Source organism: Phascolarctos cinereus, unplaced genomic scaffold (genome assembly GCF_003287225.1).
Source record: "Phascolarctos cinereus isolate Bilbo 61053 unplaced genomic scaffold, phaCin_HiC Scaffold_9;HRSCAF=440, whole genome shotgun sequence".
Lineage (NCBI taxonomy): Eukaryota > Metazoa > Chordata > Mammalia > Diprotodontia > Phascolarctidae > Phascolarctos > Phascolarctos cinereus.
The window spans coordinates 188,072,699-188,096,015 of record NW_027556402.1 but is presented as its reverse complement, the minus strand read 5'-3'; the positions used below and the strand labels follow the sequence as shown (position 1 = coordinate 188,096,015).

General features: G+C 39.9%; 2 protein-coding genes across 3 annotated transcripts in view; one reads left to right on the top strand and one right to left on the bottom strand.

Moving 5' to 3' along the window:
• Nucleotides 1–1,713, top strand: part of STX18 (syntaxin 18) — a 132,488-nt gene extending 130,775 nt beyond the window's left edge. The window contains exon 11 of the mRNA XM_020992090.2: nucleotides 284–1,713. Within this exon, the coding sequence (XP_020847749.1) occupies nucleotides 284–379 (96 nt within the window). The 3' untranslated portion in view covers nucleotides 380–1,713. The remainder of the gene's footprint in view (nucleotides 1–283) is intronic.
• The window catches only part of NSG1 (neuronal vesicle trafficking associated 1), a 46,954-nt gene continuing 24,772 nt past the window's right edge, over nucleotides 1,136–23,317 (bottom strand). The window contains exons 4-6 of one of the 2 annotated variants that reach the window (XM_020992091.2): nucleotides 19,107–19,217; nucleotides 3,384–3,621; nucleotides 1,136–1,405 (exon numbers count right to left, since the gene is read on the bottom strand). In XM_020992091.2, the coding sequence (XP_020847750.1) occupies nucleotides 3,421–3,621; nucleotides 19,107–19,217 (312 nt within the window). In that variant the 3' untranslated portion in view covers nucleotides 1,136–1,405; nucleotides 3,384–3,420. Of the gene's footprint in view, nucleotides 1,406–1,610; nucleotides 3,622–19,106; nucleotides 19,218–23,317 lie in introns of those variants that run through there. The other variant, XM_078148605.1, reaches the window with a different exon arrangement.

Genomic DNA, 23,317 nt, shown 5'->3' with positions numbered 1-23,317 from the left:
ACAGAAATAGTAATCTTATTTGACTTAACCCATGCAGTGTGGCCGAATGAAAAACCTGGGCTAATGATATGCCATAATGAGAGCCCTAGACTACAAGCAATAAATAGATTTCTGCAGTAACTCAAAAGCAATATGGCTCCTAATAAAATCGGGTTTCCCAGAATCATGGAATTTTAGAGCTAGATCGGGAATTTAGAGATCACATACAGAGAAGTAAATAGGATGTATTTGTGCTTTTTAAAAATTTAAGTTTGGTAAAGTGATTGAACATTTTATTTTGCAGGCAATTAAAAACAACGCAGGATTCCGTGTTTGGATTCTTTTCTTCCTTGTGATGTGTTCATTCTCCTTGCTTTTCTTGGACTGGTATGATAGCTAGTCGTGGTTGGGTTTGGGGTTTTTTTGTTGTCTTTTTCATTCTGAAGGCCTTGGTGCCTTGCTCATCTGAACATTAAATCACAGAACACTTTGCTTTGAACAAAGCAGAATGTACTGTATGGTGTTTTATGTTACTGTCACAGAGTTGTGACTCAGGAATTTTACAACGAAGTCACTTAGGGATGTTTGTATATGTACACACTCATAAAGGGAATCCTCAGATTATTTCAGTACATTTAGTAGACACGATGAACTCTTGCACTTAGAAGGTTTTAGTTTAGTAATAAAAAGTAAAATGAATTGTTGACTGAAACCTTTTTAAAAACATAAAACTACACTGAGTAGCTCAGTAGTAGAGAATTCAGTTTCCTATCAAAATGAGTGATATTGTGAAGAATGCTTTTGGTGTGCAGAGAATGCATAGACCTTAATTTGAGGAAGGGGTTGTGCAGGGAGACTGATTTCCCATCTTGTTAGACCTCAGGGAAAACATTTATGTAATCTCCCTACAAAATGATTATTTCTGTTCTTTTTCCTGCAACTTCTCATCTTACTGAAATGATTAACCGTTCATTTCGCAAAGGCTTATTTTATTTGTAGAAAAGAAAAAAAGATAGTCTACTTGTTAATCTCATGAGTTTGTTTAACATGATTTAACTTATTGTAGATTATAAATGTAAAAATTAAGATCTAGATCATTCAGAGTATTCACATCATGTAATGACAAGGTACTGAAACATTGCAGTGGAACCAAAGATCAACTAGATAGAAGCCAAACTCATCAAGTATTTATTTCTAGGGTATAATCAAGGCATAAACTCATAGACAAGAACCAGTAGCCTAAGGTAGGTGCTGTTCTTGACTGCCTTCTGAGTGGAAATATCACACTGTATGCTTTTATGACAGGGCTGGCAGGTAGTTCATATTAGGCTCAATCTCCTGCTATTATGTTCAGAGGAATTCTTGGTACAGAGAAGATCTACATTGGAAGTCCTGGGCCTACTTTTGTCCCTCAGCAGTTGGCTGCCTAAAGAGTAGAAATTTGAAAGATTAATTATTGATTGAAAGAGCAAACATCTGTGAACCACCTCTGTGTAGGCCACCCCATGACATGAAGCCTTGCCTTGTCTCTGCGTCTTAATGTCCCCTTTATAAATGTGTTGATATAATTTGTTCTGCTGTAATATTTGGAAAATGCATGCGGACTCTCAAAACAGATATTAGGCAGCCAGTGATATCCTTATTGTACTTTATTTACACAGAGTGAAAATGTCAAAAGTTACATGCGAATGAATTTACATTCAATAAAGTATATAATCTACTAGAAAACGCAAACATGGTTTGTTTTCATCATGTGTTTACATGGATTTCAGTTCTTTTTTATGCAGGAAAAGTTTTGGCACATAATTTATTGCTTTTTATGCATTCCACACTGCTTAGTGACTGTTACCCTAGTCATTTACAGTACATAACTGTTCAGTGAACACTCATTGTATGTTTGGTAGTTAAAACAGTAGAATTAAGAAAGCATGGTCCTTGTTTAGAAACATTCTTGATAATAAAATATATTTGTCTTAGAAGAAAAATTAAGGAACTCGGGGTAGAATTGACCATGCTCACCATGTTTGTTTGACTAATCTGGGAGAACAACCTACTGCTATTTGCTGTTTATTTCGGTTATCTACTAAAAAACAATGAAACTTTTGACATGTCCACTAGAGATAGCACATTCAGAATAACATGGAGGGAAAAAATTGTGAATATCTTTTTATATTTAATTGTTTTACACGCTTATTTTGTCTAACTGGCAATTTTGTAAACATATATTTGATGTTCAGAATAAAATTGAAATATGATTTCCTTACAGAGATTGTGAAATGAAATTTCCTAATTGAACCTGCAGCTACAACACTGGTCTCCATGTCCTCTTTTAACCTGTTCCTTATATCTTGGGTTATTATACCTGGTTTCCCAGTTCTTGCAATTCAGAAATTCAGAAAGCTTAGATTAAAACAGCCACCACAATTTTATCTCCCTCCCCAACCCACTCCCAACCCCTGTTGTATTTCCTAATTAACTTGCAAACAGTAAGATCAGTGCAGACTCATTTCTAATGGAATATAAAAATGAACCATTGTGAATGAAGACTTCCTTTCCTATCACATAAATTACATAGTAGACTATCTACAAAAAAAAAAAAAAGGGTTTCCTCACTGTCCAGGAGGGCCACCCAGGAGGCCACTGCTAAACAGAACACCCTTCACCTCCCAAATGCATTTACACCATCCAAATACACTCATAATGAAATGTGTTCATACTTTTTAGTAACTATCACATAGGGGTTTCAATTCACCTCTTTACCAGGTTGCCAAAACCACCAAGGAAATGCAGTGATGTTCTGTTGCTGTTGATAAGAAAACCCCAATGAACATGCCTTGTTGCAGAGAACCTCATCATCACTTACAAGTGAGGGAATGCAATAAATATGCCACCTGATGAATTTTTCCCCCTTGGGTCTCTACACCAGGCATTACTGCGTGACTTAGGAGTCAGCATTGTTATCATTGAATTTGAGTTGGAAAGGATTTTCAAGCCCAGTTCACTGTGAGCTAAACAAGAGATCACTCTAGTTATGGCCGTGGTGTTCAGTTTGCAAAACAATAAGGTGATTAAAAATATGTGTATCAGTTCAGACAGGTAAAATGCATGATTTATCTGAAGTCTACACCCTGGCAAATCCAGCGTACATTTATTTTCTGACAACATCCAATAAATCCCAGGCTATATCTGGGTTAGCTAACTGAAGACTTCTTAACGTGGGGAATGGCATCAGAGCTCTTTAAGCAATGCTGATATGCACTTGGTTTTATGCCCATGAATGTTCTGCAGCAAGTTTTATTTGCAAAGCAGTATCAGCAAACAGAAGCAGTTGCACCATAAATGAGTAACCTCTAAATTATCCATAATTATATTTAATGAAATGTTCCTTAAAGTCCCTTTGTTACCTTCAAATGACATATTGGAAATAATGGGCCTATCCCACTAAGCCGATTTCTCAGCAGCTTCCGTCTCCTGTTCTGACAGTTTCTCCTCTGACAGCACCGACATCCATGGAGATACTGAGCGAGTGATGGTTTGCTTGGCCAAGTTGTAGTGGTTTATGACTGTGTAAAATTTCCCCCGGGCATTGGAGTCTTGTTCTGAGTAGTAGTTCTCTAATCCTGCGGGAATGCATTGATTATTCTGAAAGAAAAACAAGTTATTTAAACACAGTCTTTTATCTCAAAACAGACACATGTTGCTGAACTTCCACCACAATCTGTTGTATCTGTCCTCTCCTTTGTCTTCCAGCTGCCAACAACCTAGCCCAGAGTATCATTTCACTCTCCTGGACTAATGCCTCCTAACCAGCGCCTCCCCTCTCCAATCTCTCCTTCAGACAGTACCGTATTAATCTTTCTCATACACAGATCTGAACATGTTACACCTTGAAATGCCTGAAATGCCCTCCTTCCCTTTCTTTCGAAATCATATTTATCCACTAAAACTCAAATGGCCCCTTTGCAAGAAGCGGCTAGTGGTACGATGGATAGAGTGCTGGGCCTGGAGTCTGGTTCAGATGGAATTCTAAGTTCAAATCAACCTGTCACTTGTGTGACTTCTCTTCCTGCCCCACTCCCAGCCGTGTCAAGTCACTTAATCTCAGTAAGCCTCAGTTTCCCCAACTGTAAAATAGAGATGAAGATAATAATCGCACCTATCTCTCATGGTTATTGCAAGGATCAAATAAGATATTTGGAAAGCATTTATCAGAGTTCCTGGCACTTAGTAAATAAATGTTTATTTCCTTCCTTCCTAATCCATACCCCCTCCCCGACTGGAAATGAACTTTCTTCAGACTTAATATTAGCACTTTCTGCTTGCCATATTATATTACTTCTATGTGTATGTGTTTCGTACCTCTAAAAAATTATCAACTCCATTAAAACAGAGACTGTGTTGTATTTATCTTTGTACTCCCTGCACATCCCAGATTTTAAAATGCTGAATTGAATTTGTTGAAACTTGATAGTTCAATACACTTCGCTGCCACTAGGTGGCACAGTGGATAGACCACTGGGCTGGGGAATGGGGAAAACTCTCATCTTCCCAACTTCAAATCTGGCCTCAGATGCTTACTAGCTGTGTGACCCTGGGCAAGTCACTTCGCTCTTTTGCCCCAGTTCCTCATCTGTCAAAGGAGCTGGAGAAGTAAATGGCAAAACCACTTCAGTATCTCTGCCAAGAAAACCCCAAATGGCATCACACAGAGTCAGACACAATGAAAAATGATTGCACACTCACATTCATAGCACTTTCTTTATAGAACAGAGCATTGCTTTGCCATAACATCAGGTCGCAGGCAGGGTTAACTACAGACTAACCAGAAAACCACTGTGGGTCCAAGCTGTTGAGGAACAGCGGGCCAGCAGAAAAGAACAGTGGACTTGGGGTCAAAAGACTTTGGTTCAGATCACGGCTCTTTTCCTTACTGCTTGTATAACCCTGGGCAGGTGACCCAACCTTAAGCTGGGCCTGTGAGAGTGTTGGATTAAATTAAATTAAAGCCCCCTTTAGCTCTAAAATCCTGTGCAATAAATTAATAACAAATTAATAGCATTTTCTTAGCAAAACAGGCAGCTCAGCCTGAGGAAATACAAAGAATAATTTCATTTTTTTTTTAACAGTCCATCATCTGCCTCAGGATCTGTGATGATTGTACCATACTGTACATGTAGGAGATGGGAACAAATGAATACTGAATCTAGAACATGCCCAGGAAATTGCATTTTGTTTGGTGGTGGTGTTGAGTCATTTTTGAGTCCTGTCCAACTGTGACCTTATTTGGTGTTTTCTTGGAAAAGGTACTGGAGTGGTTTGCCATTTCCTTCTCCAGTTTATTTAACAGAAGAGGAAACTGAGGCAAACAGGGTTAAGTAACTTGCCCAGGGTCGAATAGCCAGTAAGTGTCTGGTCTGAGGCCGGGTCTGACCTCAGGAAGATGAGTCTTCTTGACTCTCAGCCCAGTGCTCCTATCCACTGGACCATCTAGCTACCTTTTGTTGCTAAATCCTGATTCGAGTCTGTTTTCCCTTTATCATTTACTTCTCTTTCCTCAAAGCAGTGTGTAGATTAAGTGAGCACCCTGGTGGGCTTCTGGTCCTTGAGCTTTTATCGTCAGTTCTTGCCCCCTACTTTGTTTCTGTAGATGAATAAGATGGGCTGAATTACTTGACCCTTGTTGAACTCTTTCCTCCTGATGAGGCAAAACTTGACACACCACAAATCTCGGGCATGAAACTAATGAGGCAATTAACTGTCATCTGCAGCATGAGTAGAAAGAAAGAAATCCAAAAAAATGTTTTTACAAAACTGGCCATTGGCCAACTAGTCAACAATAGATGATACCACATACCACATCACACCTACCAGATTGGCCAACATGACAAAAGAGGAAATGATAAATGTTGGAGAAGATGTGGGAAAATGGAACACTAATACATTGTTGGTGGAGTTGTGAACTGATCCAACCGTTTTGGAGAACAATTTGGAACTATGCCCAAAGGGCCATAAAAATGTGCACACCCTTTGACCCAGCAATAGCACTTCTAGGGCTATATCCCAAAGAGATCATACAAATAAGAAAAGGACCCATATGTACAAAAATATTCATAGCGGCTCTTTTTGTGGTGGCAAAGAATTGGAAATTGAGAGGATGTCCATCAATTGGGGAATGGCTAAGCAAGTTGTGGCATATGAATGTAATGGAATACTATTGTGCTATAAGAAATGATGAACAGGCTGACTTCAGAAAAACCTGGAAAGACCTACATGGTCTGATGCTGAGTGAAGTGAGCAGAACCAAGAGGACTTTGTACACAATAACAGCCACGTTGTACAATGACTAAGATTGATAAACTTAACTCTTTTCAGCAATACAAGGATCTAAGACATCCCCAGAGGCCTTGTAGTGGAAAATACTATCCACATCCAAAGAAAGAACTATGGAAGTTGAATTGCTATTGTTTTTTTTTTCCTCTTCTGTGGAGTTTTGATTCCTCTTATTGGTTTTAATTTTTACTTACAACGTCACTAATGTGAAAATATGTTTAATAGGAATGTAACTATATAGCCTATGTGAGATTGTGCGCCATCTTGGGGAGGGGGGTGGGGAGGAAGGGGGAGAAAATTTTTAAACTCAAAAGCATATGGAAGTGATTGTTGATAAATCAAAATTAATAAAATTTAAAAAAAAATTAAAAACAAAAACCAATAGATACCACAATGACTTTGGCCTAGGGCTGACTTCTTTTGCCAAATGAGATAATCTCTGTAAAGTGCTTAGTACATATCTGGCACATAGTAAGTCCTGTAAATGCTTATTCACTCCCTCTACCCCTTCCCTCTGGGGAAGAAGTGGAAACAAGGCTGGATTTGGAATTAGGAGCCATCAGCACTTAACTACACTAACTCTATCCTTGGAGAAGCCAAGATTCAGATTCCGCCATAACATCTGCACTGTCTGCCTCAAAGAACTGAAATCTTGAAGCTCAGAAATCTGAGCACCTTCTGTTACAGTACTGTATATACCAACTGGCTAAAATTAAAAGGGTGGATAAAATCAGGGTAGTTGTCCCTGATGTTGAATTTCCCTCCTAGTCAAGGGGACGAATGATATAAAATATTACATGAAAAATACATTAAGATGTTTCAAAATGCTGTGTGAGGCCTGAGAAGAAAAATCAACCAGCCGATCAAGAAAGGCTTCCTAGAGGGAGTGGCATTTGAGTTTTAGATGAACCATAACATGCCCAAAAGGTGATTGTGTGAGCTCCAACCAGAAAGATAGCAGCCACGCCAGGTCATGGAGGGCTTTCAACACCCAGTTCAAGGAACCACTGAAGTTTTTAAGGAGAAAGAGAAAAAATGTATAAAGCACTTACTGTGTGCCAGGCACTTTGCTAAAGGCTGAGGATACAAATAAATAGTCCCTACCCTCAAGAAGCTTACAATCTACTGGGAGAAGAGAATACACAAGTGGAAGTTGGAATGGGGAGGGGAGGCAGGCAGGAAGGAAGGAGAGGTAACATGACCAGATTTTTTTCATAAGAAAGATTATTTTAGAAGTGACATAAAAGACCTGTTTGAAGAGCCATTCCTTCTCTGCTGCCATCAAACATGTCCAAAACTCCTCCAACCTTAAAAAACTTATAGTGGACTGCACCATCCCCTGAGACTATTGTCCATTATCTCTCCTCCCATTTTTTTTTCAGCCAGTCTCCTAGGAAAAGGAGAGACATTCCATTCATTCACTTCCTTTCATCATGTTCCAAAAGGAACTCATTCTCTCTCCTTCCCTTAAGCTTACACAGGCATATTAATTTCTATGGTTATTTAGGGCCCCATCATTCTTCCACTCCCCCAGGTTTGAAGCCTTGAAGTCCTCCCAGGCTCTTACATTCAGCAAGCATCTAGTAAGTGGGGGGCCGCCGCGTGATGTGCTGGGGATGCAAACACAAAACTCACTTCCCTCTCCCGTACTCCCTCTGCCAACTAAGCAGTGGCCGAGGCTTGTGGGTTCTCCCTCCATAACATCTCTTTCATCAGATCCCTTGTCTCTACTCTCTGGACCACCCCCAACCATTTGCAACAGCCTTCTGCTTCATCTTATTCTAATCTTTCCCTTCTCTAATTCATCCTCCACAAAGCTGCCAAAGTCATCTTTATAAAGCATAGCTCTGACCATGCTACACCCCTGACAAGCCTAGATAAGCTTTCTCTGCTTGGCATTTAAAGCCCTTCCTTCAAAATCTGGCTCCAGCTGACCTTTCCAGATTCATTTCCCATCACTCTCCTTCACACACTCTGACGTCCCAGTCAAACTGACCTGCTTGCTGTTCCCAGAACCCTGCAATCCATTTCCTCTCTCATGCCCTTTCACTGGCTATCCCCCTGTAACTGGAGTGCCTTTGATCCTCACCTCTTAGAATTGTTAGCTTTACTTAAGGTGCAACTGCTTCCTTAGGAAGCCCTTCCTGATTCCCCCTAGTTCCTAGAATTATAGGCAAAGGGGGAAGAGACATATTAGGCCGTCCTGTCCAACCCGTCTTCATTTTACAGATGAGGAACTGGAGGCCTAGACAGGCTAAGAGATGTACCCACAATCACACAGCTAAGAAGTGTCTGCACATAACTGGAGCCTCAGAAGTCCAATTCTCATCCACTGCACCATTTTGCCTCTCCAGATTTCCCAGGACTATGGCATAAAAAAGGAACCATTTACAAATAGAATTTGTAAGATCATAGATTCAGAGCTGGAAGGGACACAGGAGACCATCTTCCAGTCAAACCTCCATTTTACAGAGGAGGAAACTGAAATCTTAAGAAGAGTAGTCACTTGCCCAAGGTTACTTCAGTAATAAGTAGTAGAGGCAGGATTTGAACACAGGTCCTCTGGCTGCAAAGCCAGCAATCTTCCTGTTGTATCAAGGTGCCTCTCAAGGTGGTAGGGCTCTCTTCCTCCCACCTTTCCTAATTGTAAATAAATGCAGTGATTTTGTATTTATCTTTTTATATAGTGTACACCACTCCCAATAAAATTTATTCTCCCTAAGGGCAGTGACTTTTTTGATCTTTGTATCCCAGCAGCCAGAGTGCCTTTTATAAATATATGTTGACCATAGACAGTTTATCAGATAAGGATCTCATATCTAATATATATGAAGAACTTTGTCAAATCTATAAGAATACAAGTCATTCCCCAATTGATAAATGGTCAAAAGATATAAATAGGCAGTTTTCTGATGAAGAAATCAAAACAATTTATAGTCATATAAAAAGAAATCAATCAGAGAGCTGCAAATTAAAACAGTCTTGAGATATCATTTTACACCTGCCAGATTGGCTAAAATGATAGAAGGGGAAAGCGACAAATGTTGGAAGGGATGTGGAAAAATTGGGACACTGGAATTATGAACTAATCCAACCTTTTTGGAGAGCAATTTGGATTTATGTCCAAAGATTTATTAAACTATTTATACCCTTTGACCGAGAAATACCATTACTTGGTCTATTTCTGAAGATAAACAGGGAAAAAAGAAAAAAACCTATATGTTCTAAAGTGTTTATAGCAGCTCTCTTTGTGGTGGCAAAGAATTGGAAACTGCAGGGATGCCTATCAACTGGGGAATAGCTGGACAAGTTATACTACATGATTGTGATAGAATACTATTATGCTATTTATTATAAGAAATGATGAGCTCAGTGTGTTTTGGTTTTTTTTTTTTGGCTATGTTTTGGTTTTTTGGTGAGGCAGTCGGGGTTAATTGACTTGCCCAGAGTCACACAGCTAGTGTCAAGTATCTGAGGCCACATTTGAACTCAAGTCTTCCTGACTCCAAGGCCGGAGCTCTATCCACTATGCCACCTGGCTGCTCTGAGCTCAATGATTTTAGAAAAACATGGAGAGACTTGAATGAAATAATGAAGAGTGAAGTGAGCAGAACCAAGAGAATACTGTATACAGTAACAGTGATACTGTTTTAAGAATGTCTGTGAGCAAATAAGTTATTTTGACTGTCAAATAACCAAATTAACTATAAAGGACATAGGAAGAACTGATAAATAGAAGTATGTATAGAATAATTTTACATACACACACATATACATGTGCGTGCATGCACACACACATGTATACCTCTTTGTGTCTAATGGTAGCCATCTCTAGGGTAGGGGAGAGGGGTTGGGGAGAAGGAAGAAAAAAAAATTTACATGCTCATTTTGTTGTATATTTAAAAGGAAAAGCAAGTTGTGCATAGTAGACTTGCAGTTTCATGTACAGTCATCTTTTTTACTGTACTATGCTATGGAAATGATTGATTTATTCCACAAATTAAAAATAAAATTTAAAATAAATAAAATTTATGTTGTATCCAACAGTAATACACAAAAGGGCTGAAGCAAGGAAAGCTAGGGATTGAGAAGACCATGGTGTGGGTCACAGGATCACAGATTTAGAGCTGGAAGATACCCCAAAGGTCATCTAGGTCAACCTCCTCATTTCAAGATGAGGAAATTAAGACCTAAAGAAATTGTCACATGAAGTGACTTGCTCAAGGTAAAAGGTCACATTGAATTGGAACAGCTCTGGTAGCTCTGAAATAACAGTAACTCACATTAGCACTTACTTATTTATAAAAAACTCTACATATATTGTTTCATTTGATTCTTATAATTTGTTCTTGCCACTCTAAGTTGGGTTTCCAAATGCCTGGGAGCACACCACCTCCTTGTCCTATCATCATTTACACCTTGCCAAACCACCAACTCTGGATTATTCTCATTGTGTCCTTTGTTCCTACTTATATGCTACTGAGTGGAGCTGGAAGGCTTCTTGAAACCATTCTGACTAGGTCCATTAAAAATTTGTTATCTAATCTCAACTGGGTCCTCATTGCAACATGGTGAGCTTTCTACTCCTCCCTAAGTGATTATCCCACTCACCTGAACGGCTGTTCCAAACACTCTTTTCTCCTCAAGACTCTCACAACACTTCCCTTCCTTAACCCTCTCCGTTAAAGAACTCACCTTATACTTGAACCAAAAAAAATTGAGGTCATTTGCCACAAACTATTCTCCCCTTCTCGCACTCCACTGCTATCCCTCACTATCGTCTCCTTCATCCCAGCCTCGGATGAAGAGATGGGGTCTTTTCCCTTGTCAATGCCAACTCCTCTTCCTCTATATGTACCACTGATTCCATCACCTCCCATCTTCTCCAGCAAATTGTCCCTACTACTATCCCCCTCTATTCTCTCTAATTCTTAATCTCTTATTATCTGCTTGTTGCTTTCCTGAAGCCTACAAACATGTCCAAGTAGCCTCTATCCTTAAAAAAATTTCTGTGTCCGTATATATGTATATGTAGAGAGATATAGACATAACCACATACTATATCTATTCCCAACTAGCTATCATCCTGTGTCTTTCTCTTCTCAGCTAAACACCATCTACATTTGATGCCTCTACTTCTCTCATTCTCTTCTAAACCCTCTGCAATCTGGCTTCAAAATTCAGCCTTCAGATGAAACTGTTCTCCCCAGAAAACATCTTAGTCATCTCTAACTAATCTGGATGGTATTTTCTCGGTCCTCATCCTTTTTGACTTATCTGCAGCATTTGACATTGTTGACCACCTCCTGGATGCTCTCTCCTCTTGGAATTTTCATGACACCACTCTGTTTTGTTTGTCCTTCCTGTATGATTGGATCCTTCTCAGTCATGTTTTCTGGATCTTCATCTATGTAACACTTATGATATAACTGTGTATATTTCAAGAATCTGCCCTACGTCCTTTTCTCTCTCCCTCTGTATTCTATCAGTAACTCCCATAAGTTCAATTCTCATCTATGCAGATGATTCCCATATCCACATATCTATCCCTGGTCTCTACCCTAAGCTTCAGTCCTGCATCACCGACTGCCTGTTGGACATTTTGGACAGGATGTCCCCATAGGCTTCTCGAATCAAAATGTCGAAGTCAGAACTCACTGCTTTATCCCCAAACCTACCTCCCCCAAACTCCCCTATTAATATCAAGGGCACTGTTATTCTAGTCAAGCAGATCCACAGTCTTGGAGTTATTCTGAATTTATCCTCACATGCCTCACATACCCAGTCAGCCACCAAATCTTGTGATTTCTATGTCTTTATCTGTACATCTCCTTCTCTAATCACACAGCCACCATCTTTGTTCAGGCCCTCATCATCCCTCACCTAGACTATTCTAACAGCATCCTACCTGGTTTCCTGACTTAAAGTCTCTCCTGACTCTAGTCTATCCTCCACAAAGCTCCCAAAGGGGTTTTCCAAAAGCACAGGTCTGACCATATCACCTCCTTCCCCCATTCCATTAACTCCATAGTTTTCTTTTACCAGACTAACATCAAATACAAACTCCTTTGTTTGGCATCTAAAGCTATTCACAACCTGACCCCTTCCCATCTTTCCAGTCTTCTTACACATTCACTCCTTCCACACACATTCATGATTCAACCATACTGGCTTATCTGCTGCTCCTCACACATGACGTTCTATCCTCTGCTTCCGTCAACCATGCCTAGAATGCTTTCCCTCTTCACCCCTGCCTCTCAGAATACCTGCCTTCATTTAAGGCTCAGCTCAAACTGTACCTTCTGCAGGAGGCCTGTCCTGGGCTCCCAAGCTGCTAGTGCCTTCCTCCCTGTGATTATCTGAGACATACTCATATATCTCATGTACACACATTGTCTCTCCCTGCTTTCCTACAAGCTATTGAAGGTAGATTGTTTTCACATTTTTTGTATCTCCAGTGTTTAGCCCAGTAGCTGGCACGTAGTAAGCACTTAACAAATGACTACTGATTGATAACACCGTGTCAGAGAGATCTTGGAAACATCTCCATTTTATAGATAAGTGGACTGAGGCTCAGCAAGGTTAAATGGCTTGCCAGATGTCACGCAGCTAGCCAGCTGTGCAGCCAGAATTTTAACTTCCCCCCCTAGGGAGGTTCGGGATGCGGGGTGAAGAGGTTTACAGAAGAAGTTCTAATTCTAACAAGAACACTTATCCGAATGGAAAATCCATCACATCTCAATTCATTTTAAGCTGTATGGTGATGTCTCAAGATTTGTTTGCATTTCCTCTGTAGCGGATGCATTTCCCTTAAGAGAAGTGATTTGAAAGCTACTACTTTAACTACTTTTCCCTTTAAATCTTAAATAAGAAATGGCTTCCCCTCCACTATCTGCACTACCCTATAGACAGGAAGAAATATTTCTCCTTTTGCCAGCTTCTTATTATCCTAAATACAGAGAACCATCCCCCAGACACAACCCCCCCACAAAGAAACACACAATTCAGATAGCAAAGAAGTTCTGTTTTAGAAAAGAACAGCATTTCTTGTTTGCATAGTTTTGTCATTTAACATTGTACTTAATGCCAAATATTTCAGTTAGTTGAGAACACTGAATTGAGAAATTCTCAAATTGGTGGGCACATGGAACTCAGGGTTCATTTATAGTTAATTCATTTAGGGTTTTTTTTTAAATCAGCTATTAAATAGCTGTTGGAATTAGTGTTAAAACTGGAAGAGATCTTAGAAACCATCTATTTCAACCTCATTTTACAGATGAGGAAACTGAGGCCTATCCTGATTGTTCTCTTCTGGGTTTGCTCTCATTTTTCAATATATTTCCTCAAATATAGGAATTGAAATAATCTTAGAATTGAAAAAAATATTCCAAATGTTATCTAACCAGGACAGAAGAAAATGAGACCACACTCAGAATGTTTTCAGCCTTATCCCTTAAGCCTCTCCCTTATTCTAGGCATTATAAATCTATTAATGCAGCACAAAAATCACATTGGCTTTTTTGGCTGTCACGTCACATTGATTCAAGTTGAGCTTGACATCCACAAAAAAACCCCAAATCATTTTCATGTGAATTATTTATATGTCTACACCCCTTTGTACCCTTCGTACCCATGCTGTGGAATCATCATGGTATAGTAAATAGATTGCTGGGCTTGGGAGTTGGAAAGACCTGAATTCAAACCCTGCTTTATTAACTTACTGTGTGACCCTCAAAAGTTACATGTCACTGAGGCTATAATATCTCACAGGCTTGTGAGAATCAAGGGATATTGGGATAGTATAGACATAAAATTTCTTTGCAAACCTTAAAGCTCCGTGTAAATATCAACTATTAGTAGCAATTGAATGTCTACTTGTTTCTCATAAGACAAGAATTTCATGTTTAGAATACCAACAGCCATGGGAAAGTTTATAGAGGTGATGAAAAATGTGATTCTTTGCACTCTTTGACCCCTTTTCCAGCATTCTGCCAGTGTCACTACAGAAGCAGAAAGGGTCACTTGGGACTTAGAGCTATTTTGGATTTTTCTGTGTCTCATGGGTTGCCATGACCCATCGTGAATCATCATCAAGGGGCCAGTCTATTGGTGATGAGCCACTCTGTAATTTAACTGGGCTGGTCCTCATAAAGCAGATTTGATCTGATGCTAGGACTGTACTCAAAAATATTTCCAGCTTAATAGAACCTGTTAGGGCTTCTACTCTCCGCAAACCCAGTGTCATCTCCATGCCATGATGAGGCATCATAGTAGGAATGTCATCATCATCATCATCATTATTACTTGATAGTTTCATTGGTTGCAAAGTATTATCCCTATTAAATTTCATTTTCTTGGGCTCAGTCCAACCTTCTAAACTACCAAAAATCTTTTTAGATACCAGCTTTGCTGTCCAATGGACTAACTTCTCTCAGTTTTTTGCCTTCAGTAAATTTGATAAGTATCCCAGTTAGGCTTTCATCAAAGTCATAAAGAAAAGAATAGAACAAGGCCGAGGTACTCCACTAGATACCATCCTCCAAGTTGAAATCAATCAATTAATCATTACTCTTTGGGTTTGGTCAGTCAGATACAACAAGTGCTGATTCTATCTAACTGTACTGTATCATTCAGCCCACATCTCTCTATCTTATCCATAACATGGACACGTTCTGAGGCCTTTTGAAGAAATGGTTCTTCACTAGTTTGTGTTCCTTCTGTATGTGATATGGATTGCTGTGTCTTCTAATACAGCAGAAGTGACACTGAGAAAGAAGGTTTAGTCTCCATTCTGAGTTTTTAACAACTCATTGTGTGCGGTGGGGCAGCTAGGAGGTGCAGTGGGCCTGGAATCAGGAAGAACTGAGTTCAAATCTAACCTCAGATACTTACTAGCTGTATAACCCTGGGTGAGTTAATTAACCTCTGTTTGCCTTAGTTTCCTCATCTGCAAAATGGGGATAACAATGGCACCTACCTTCCAGGGTTGTTGTGAGGATCAAATGAGATAATAATTGTAAAGCACTTAGCACAATGCCTGGCACACAGTAGGTGCTGTATAAATGCTAGCTATTATTATTGTTAATGTGACTCAATGGAGTTATTATAGTTTTCCCTTAACGGGAAGCCAAAAGCTGGGAGAAGTTATGTGAACTCAGCTGGGAGAGAAAGGAATTAGGATTAGGTCTGGAATAGGTTTTGGAATTAACAATTGTCTTTGTAGTTATTCACCTAAGCTTTACCATTCACTGCATCTGTAATATAGAGTCAGTCTTTGTAGCTTTCTGGACCTCATAGGATTGTAGAATCACGGATTTAGAATCTGGAGGTCGTAAGTCCAATCCTAGGTGAAAAGAATGAGTCAAAAAGGTAAAGGGACCTGCCCTGGATCACACTGTTATTTACTCAAGGGCAGGATTTGAACCCAGGTCTTCCTAATTCCAAATCCCAGCGCCCCATCCACTACATCGTGTTCTTGTCTGTGAAATAAGTTGAAATTGAAATCACAGATGTTGCTTCAACTCTAGATCTCTAATGCTGCAATAATAGGTTTTACTAAATGTTTTGTTATTTCTTCCCTTGCTTTCCAATACAACTATTCATTTTTTATTTCATTTCACATTCAGCTTATCTTGTTTTTGATGGATAAGGGGGGAAAGTGGCTTATTCTTTGCCAGCCTAGAAGAGGTTGTGGAATTCTGGATTCTCCAAGGCCAGGTATGGAAAGGGAATCAGTGAAAGAGCTAGCTAACATAGCCTGTCATCAAGAACAGGTCATACCAGACTAACTGGATTTTCCTTTGGGACAAGATTACTAAACTAGTAGATGGTGGAAATGTTGTGGACAAAGTTTACCTAAGTTTTAGCAAAGGTTTTAATAGAGTATTTCATACTGTTCTTATAGAGAAGATGGAAAGATGTGGAATCTAGACAACAACAGATATGGTTAGATGTATTCAGAACTGGTTGGATGGCTTGGACTCAATGAGTAGTCATTAATGGTTCAATGGCCACATAGCAGCATGTCTCCAGTGGCATATCCTAGGGATCTGGGCCATCTTTGTTAATGATTTGGATAAAGACACTGGAGAGATGCTTATCCACTGGGCAGATGACAGACACAAAGCTGAGAGAGATAGCCAGCACACCAAATGAAAGAGTCAGGATCCCCAAAGATCTTAACAAGCTAGAGCATGGGGCTGTCTCTAACAAGATGCAGTTCCATAGGGATAAATGTAAATTAGCCTTGGGTACAAAAAATCAGCACCGTGAGTACAAGGTAAAGCTATAACTAGAACATGATTGCTCTGAAAAAAGATTCAGGAGTTTTAGTGGACTACAAGTTCAGTGTGAGTTAGTATGATGCACACAGCCTCCAGGAATGAAGAAGTTAAGAGTCCCACTGTACTCTGCACTTGTCAGCCCTCATCTGGAACCCTGTGTTCAGTTCTTGGCACCAGAGTGGAAGAAGGTAAGCTGAAGGATGTCCATAGGAGGGCATCCAGCATATTAAAGGGCCTTAAGTCCATGCCACATGAAATTTGGTTGGGATGTTTAGCCTGGAGAAGAAATAACTCATTAGCTGCAGGATGGCTGTGTTCAAGTATCTGAAAGGCTGTCATGTGGTGGTGGGACTGGATTTATTCCTTTGGAACTGAAGGCAACAGCAGGAAAAATGAGTGAAAGTTGCAAAGACTCTAATTTAGGCTTGATGTCAGGACACAGCTGCTCCCACTTAAAGCTGTCCAAAAGTGGAAAGGGCAGCCTTGAGAGGAGTGGTCTTCAAATAGAGGCTGGACAACTACTTGTCACTTATGGAATAGTAGGGAATCCTTCTGGGTGTGAGTTAGACCAGATGGCCACTGAGATCCCTTCCAACATTCAAATTATATGGCTACAGTTCACAGAAAGGACCTCAGAATCCACGCTGCTATTTTGCTGCCAAATGCATTTGTCGATGGGTAGACAACCATGTCTTATATTTTTGCATCCCCTACGCCCCTAGCACACAGTAATACTCAATAAACCTTTTCTGACTTATCCTGAGAATGCCTACAGTTCTGGCCATCTGTCCCTCTTCTGTGCCATACATTTTCAATTTGAAAAAAAAAATCTTCAGACCTGCTTTTCTTTCCTAGCTCATATTTCAGGTTTTTACTCTTTTCTTAAAATATATTTATAACTCATACCTGTATTACTCAGCTCAAGAACACATGAAAGAAACCTGTATGAAAACTCCTTTGATGTGTGTGTACCTACTTACATTTTAAAAAGACAGATACTAACCTGCACATACCCTCACTTACAATTAATAGTGACCATTGCTGGCCATTGATATCTAATACCCTTCCAATTCACAGTTAGATTTGGGTTCGTCTTTTCTCTGTCAATCATTAACCCTGTGACCTTGGCCGAATAATTGGAGTCAGGAAGACTTGGGTTGCAATCCCACTTCTAACACTTACATTATGGCCATGTAACGACCACTCTGAGTCTGAGCTTCCTCATCTATAAACTAGAGATTGTGATAATAGTCTCTATAGTTTCTACCTTGCCAGGGTTATTGTGAGGTTCAAATGAGATAATATATGTAAATCACTTCGCTAACTTTCGAGTGCCATGTAAATGTCAGTTATTATTATTAAACAACTTCCCCAAGCCTTTGTGCTTCATCTGTAAAATGGGAATATTTCACCTATCTCAAGAGCTCTTACAAGGATCAAGTGAAATAATGGATATGAAAATGCTTTGAGAATTGTGAAGGACCATACAAATTTATGATATCCTTATTTTCACAGTTATTACAAGATTGTAAGCTCTTTGAAAGCAAGGATTTGCTTCATAGCTGTTTCCCCAACACTGCACATAGGCGCCTGATAACTGTTTGTTGAATTAAATTAGAACTATATATTATCCTTAGAATATAGGGCGTAGAGTGTTAGAGCTAGGAGAAGTCTTAGAAAACTGGATTCAAACCCCATCTCCAGTACTTCTTACACATGTGATCCTGGCCAAAATCCTGGATTCAAACCCCATCTCCAGTACTTCTTACACATGTGATCCTGGCCAAAATCACTTCCTTTCTCTGGGCCTCAGTTTCCTTGTTTATAAATGAGAAGTTGGACCAGATTTTCTCCAAGGCCCCTTCCAGTTCCAAAATCGTATGCTCTTATCTAACCCCTTCAGTTGCCAGATAAGGAATCTAAGGCCTAGAGAGGGAAGTGACTGGGCCAAGGTCACATAGTGGCAAAGACAGAACTAGAAGTTGAGGTCTTCTATATCTTAGTCTGATGCACATTTCTATATTCCAAACCAAGTACTAAATCTACGTGATTTATTTCGATTAGCCCCAACATTCAATTTATATGTCCTCTCCACTATGGTTTGAGAAATTTAAGTTTGTAAGAAATTCATTCAATTTATTTAACAGACATTTATTGAACAGCTATTTGTGCTAACCTCTAGTGATACCAAGGCAAAATTAAATAGTCCCTGCCTTCAAACTGAAATGTTACATCAAGGTAGTATAACTGTGCCAAAGTAACAAGGGATTCCCCAAAACACAAATAAGAAAAAGGGAACAGCTTATTAGTAGGGACTGATCCCCAAATGGGGAACAATTCCCACAATCATATTTCTTCAAAGGGAAAAATATATGCTTAAATTGAAAAACAATACTGATCATTGGCTGAACTTGGGTTTTATACACACTAGATCTGGGGGAGACAGAAGTACAGCCTGTATAGACCAGCATGATCATGAATCCCCAATTCCTCATGGGTGACATATTGCTTTACCTTAAAAACAAATCCTTCTGGACAAGTATGATCATACTTGTAAACCTTGTAGACCACCAGAAAAACAACACAGGTCAGGAATGCCAAGGCAAACAGGACCAGAACTGTCACCTGCCAAGAGAAACAAGAAAGTGAGAAGAGGGCATTTGTCATTTGGGCTCGTACGTTCCCTGCTTGACTCTCACTAATATCAAGAGCTGCAGTAAGGCACCACAGAATCTCATCTCAGAGTTGTGAAGGACCTCAGAGACTACCTAGTATAAAGTACCTCCATGGGAATTTCCTCTACAAGATCCCTGATGAGTGGTCTTCCAATCTCTACTTGAAAGCTTCCATCATTTGGGAAGCAGCGTGATAGAGTAGACAGGCTGATCATTTTGGTAGAAGTCAAGAGCTTTGGACTTTTATGTCCTTGCCTTGCCATTTACCATGTGACCTTGGGCAAGCTTCAACCTCTGAGACTCAGTTTCTCTATCTGTAAAACTGGGATAATAACACTTGCACTATCTTACAAGGCTTTTGAATGCGGAATGAGATAATGGATGGGAAAACCCTGCACATTCTAAAGCAGCATACAAAATTAAGTGACCATTATTACTGGTGATAAAACTCACTTTTGTAAAACATTTTGAGGTTTATAAAGCTCTTTTCTCACAGTGACCTTGAAAGGACACTATGGCTTAAAGCAGAATTTAGGCAGCCTGCCTAGCTTGAGACATCAGGCTTTGAGCAACTCAAATAAAAAGCAGAATCCAACCCAAAGACATCTAACAGTTCAACTGCAGAAACTATGAAAATCATGAAAAGTTTAAAGAAAGATATTTAAGGAATAGGCGTGTATCTATTTATTGACACCTGTATTAAAAGTCTTCCTCAGAAGGAAGAGATGGTGAGATGGAGGTGGCCCTGTGCAAATTAAGTGTAAGGGCTGGCAGGCCCTTCCGAGTTGAAAAGGCTTTGAGTATAGGACTGGTGAAAGACTGTCGATCTCTCCTCCAAGAACCAGGCTAACTCTGGTGGCAGAAGCTCATCCCCAAATGACCACGAGGTAATGAATTTTGTTGATTTCAGCAACTCACGAGGCCTTCTGCTAGGGGATTGAAATCGGTGCCCATACTGATTATATAACAGATGTTTTGAAGTATTCCTTAACACAGATTTTCAGAAATCATGAACTTTACATATAATCTAATGTAATAAGAATAATAATCTAATTCAAATATAATCTGGTCTATTTCCCCTATTTTATAGTGGAATAGTGTTATGGTTAAAGAAACTGGGGCGCAAAAATGGAGAGGAATATGCCCAACGGTCTTCTAGTAGCAAAGCCAGAATCAGAATGTAAGGCACCTGACTCCCAGGTCAGGGCTCATTCTTCTACATCCTGCTGCCTCTCAGGTAATACGTTACTTTAGAAAGGTCATCTTAGTCACCTTTCTTTCCCTCAAAATATCTCAAGGAACTTAACCATATAATTAGAATCCAATGTTTCCTCCCCTCCTTCCCCGGCACACGATCATCTCCCGGTACAATTTAATCAACTGGTCAGCAGGGGGCAATGTCACTAGCCCCAGCAATTCAACAGACAGCTGACCAAAACATTTGCCATTTGAAACAAATGAAATCTGGGATTAAAAATCAGGCTAGAACACCAACGGTCTCCCAAAATGTGCCAGATTTTTTAACAAAGGCAAGTCAATTAAATTCTTTGAGGCTTAGTTTCCTTATGTGTCAAACAGGAATGATATTCACCAGGTCCTGTTTTGGATCAAATGAGATAAGGCAGGGAGTGTGTCATGGTGGAAAAAGCATTGGATGAAGGGAACAGAAAACCCAAATTAGAGTGACCAGTTGGGTGGAAAAAGTGCTGAGCCTAGAGTCAGGAGGACCTGAGTTCAAATCTGACCTCAGATACTTAACTAGCTGTGTGACCCTAGGCAAGCCACTTAACCTCTGTTTGCCTCAGTTTCCTCTTCTGCAAAATGAGATTTTTTAACACCACCTACCTCTCAAGGTTGTCATGAGGACAAAATGAGATAATATTTGTAAAACATTTATCACAGTGCCTGGCACATATTAGGTGATATATAAACATTAGCTATTGTTATTAGTGATGGCTTTGCCGCTTAATAGGCGAATCACTTTGTCTCTTTGGGCTTCATTTTCTTTCTCTGTCAAATGAAGGTGACTGGACTAGAAAAACTAAGTCTTTTCCATGTCTAATAGTCAGATTCCAGCAAATACAATTTGTCAGAAGCCTGAGCAGGCCTAACTCTACTACCTTGGAATGCCCTAGATTAACTTTTAGAATCATCGGTACTTGACACAATTATTTCATTATTTATCCTGTCTGGCAGCAATATGAAGTCACATTTACTTAGGAAATCTATCCAAGGAAAAGGTATTAACAGCGAGTAGAAGACAAAGGACTGTCTTTCCAAAGGGCAGAAGAATGTACAGAAACAGGAAGAGGAGTTCAGGATAAGGGGAGGTTTATTTATAAAGAAGGTGGTTGTTTGTGCTTCATTCTCAAAGAGGACTGTGACCTCAGGAAGGGGATGCCACGAATGCAAATGGATTGGATTTAAGTGAGGCAGGGCTGTGCAAAGTAGCCAGCCTCACTCTCTCCTCCAGAGCAATCTGGGTCCAATGGCCAGATGGGGATCAATCAGGACAACTGGAGATGGCCCTGGATGCAGTGGAAGATCTTGGCCTTTTTGAGCTAAGGTCTTTAACATGTCTCAGTTTGTCTGAGGCAATGCCTATTCAGTAATTAAGGCTAGGTAAGAAATGAGGCAGAGAATGACCTCTTTTACCTAGTCAAAAATAAATTAGCTAATTAATAAATGTGGCAGGGTAAGACCAGCGGGGTTTCTGGCCAAAACAGAAATAATTTCTATTTACATTCACTCTGAGAGCTGACTACCAAACTCTGCCAGAGGGAAACTAAATGGATGATGGAACCATTGTCCTCATGCACTTGAAGGGGATAAATATCATAGGGAAGTAGCAGATCATTTGCCACAGGATATACAAACAGATCAGTTCCACGTTTAGCCCTTAAAGAATTGCTGCTCTAACTGTAAGAGGCATGGTTCTTTTGGTCTTTGAATACTTTCAAACTATGCCCTTTCCCATCACCCAGTGATTTTTCCAAATGCCAGTTGTGAAATTTGAGAATTGGAGCGTACCTCAAAGGTAACTATTCCAACCTCCCACCTAATGCCAGAGTCTCCTCTACTTGCTCATCCTCATACACACACATGGCATCCCACCTCCCATCTCCTCGTCTAAATGAGATAATATTTGTAAAGAGCACAGCAAAGTGCCTGGCACATAGTAGATGCTTAATAAGGCCTGCCTGCCTTCCTTCCTTCCTTCCTTCCTTCCTTCTCCTTCCTTCCTTCCTTCCTTCCTTCCCCTGCTCACTTCTGCCATTAAATTGTCTTGGCTTCTTTTGATACTCAGCTCAAATCCCACCTTCTACAAGGAGCCTTTCCCAGTCCCTGCCAGACACTTAAGCCTTCTTCTGTGATATTATCTTCCATTTACTCTGTATGTATCTTGTAGGCACCCAGGTTTTTACATGTAGTCTTCCTCATCAGAATGTGAGGCCAAGGACTGTTCTTACTTTTCTTTGTATCCACAGTGCTTAGCACAATTTCTGTTTGTTTGTTTGTTTCTTTTTTAGGCAATTGGGGTTAAGTGACTTGCCCAGGGTCACACAGCTAGTAAGTGTCAAGTGTTTGGTCTGAGGCCGGCTTTGAACTCAGGTCCTCCTGACTTCAGGGCCAGGGCTCTATCCAATGCGCCACCTAGCTGCCCCAGCAAGTATTTGTTGATTGACTGTGGTGGTGGTTGTTAAAATGGTCATCCAGCCCCAGAATATTTGAAATGAAATTGATTTCATCAACATCCTACTTGGGATAGGGGCAGCCAATATATTTGTATATTATATGTGGTATACATATATGTCTATGTATGGGGTATCCCAAAAATCTTAATGCTATTTGAAGCTACTAAAATTTAAGCTATTAAAATTGTATTAAGACTTTGGGAACACCATACACACATACATATGTATATATATCAAAAGATATTATTTGGGGGGGTGAGATTGGGGGAAGGGGCAGCTGAATGGCACAGTAGATAGAGCACCTGGCCTAGAGTCAGGAAGATCTGAGTTCAGAACCAGCCTCAGACACTTATTA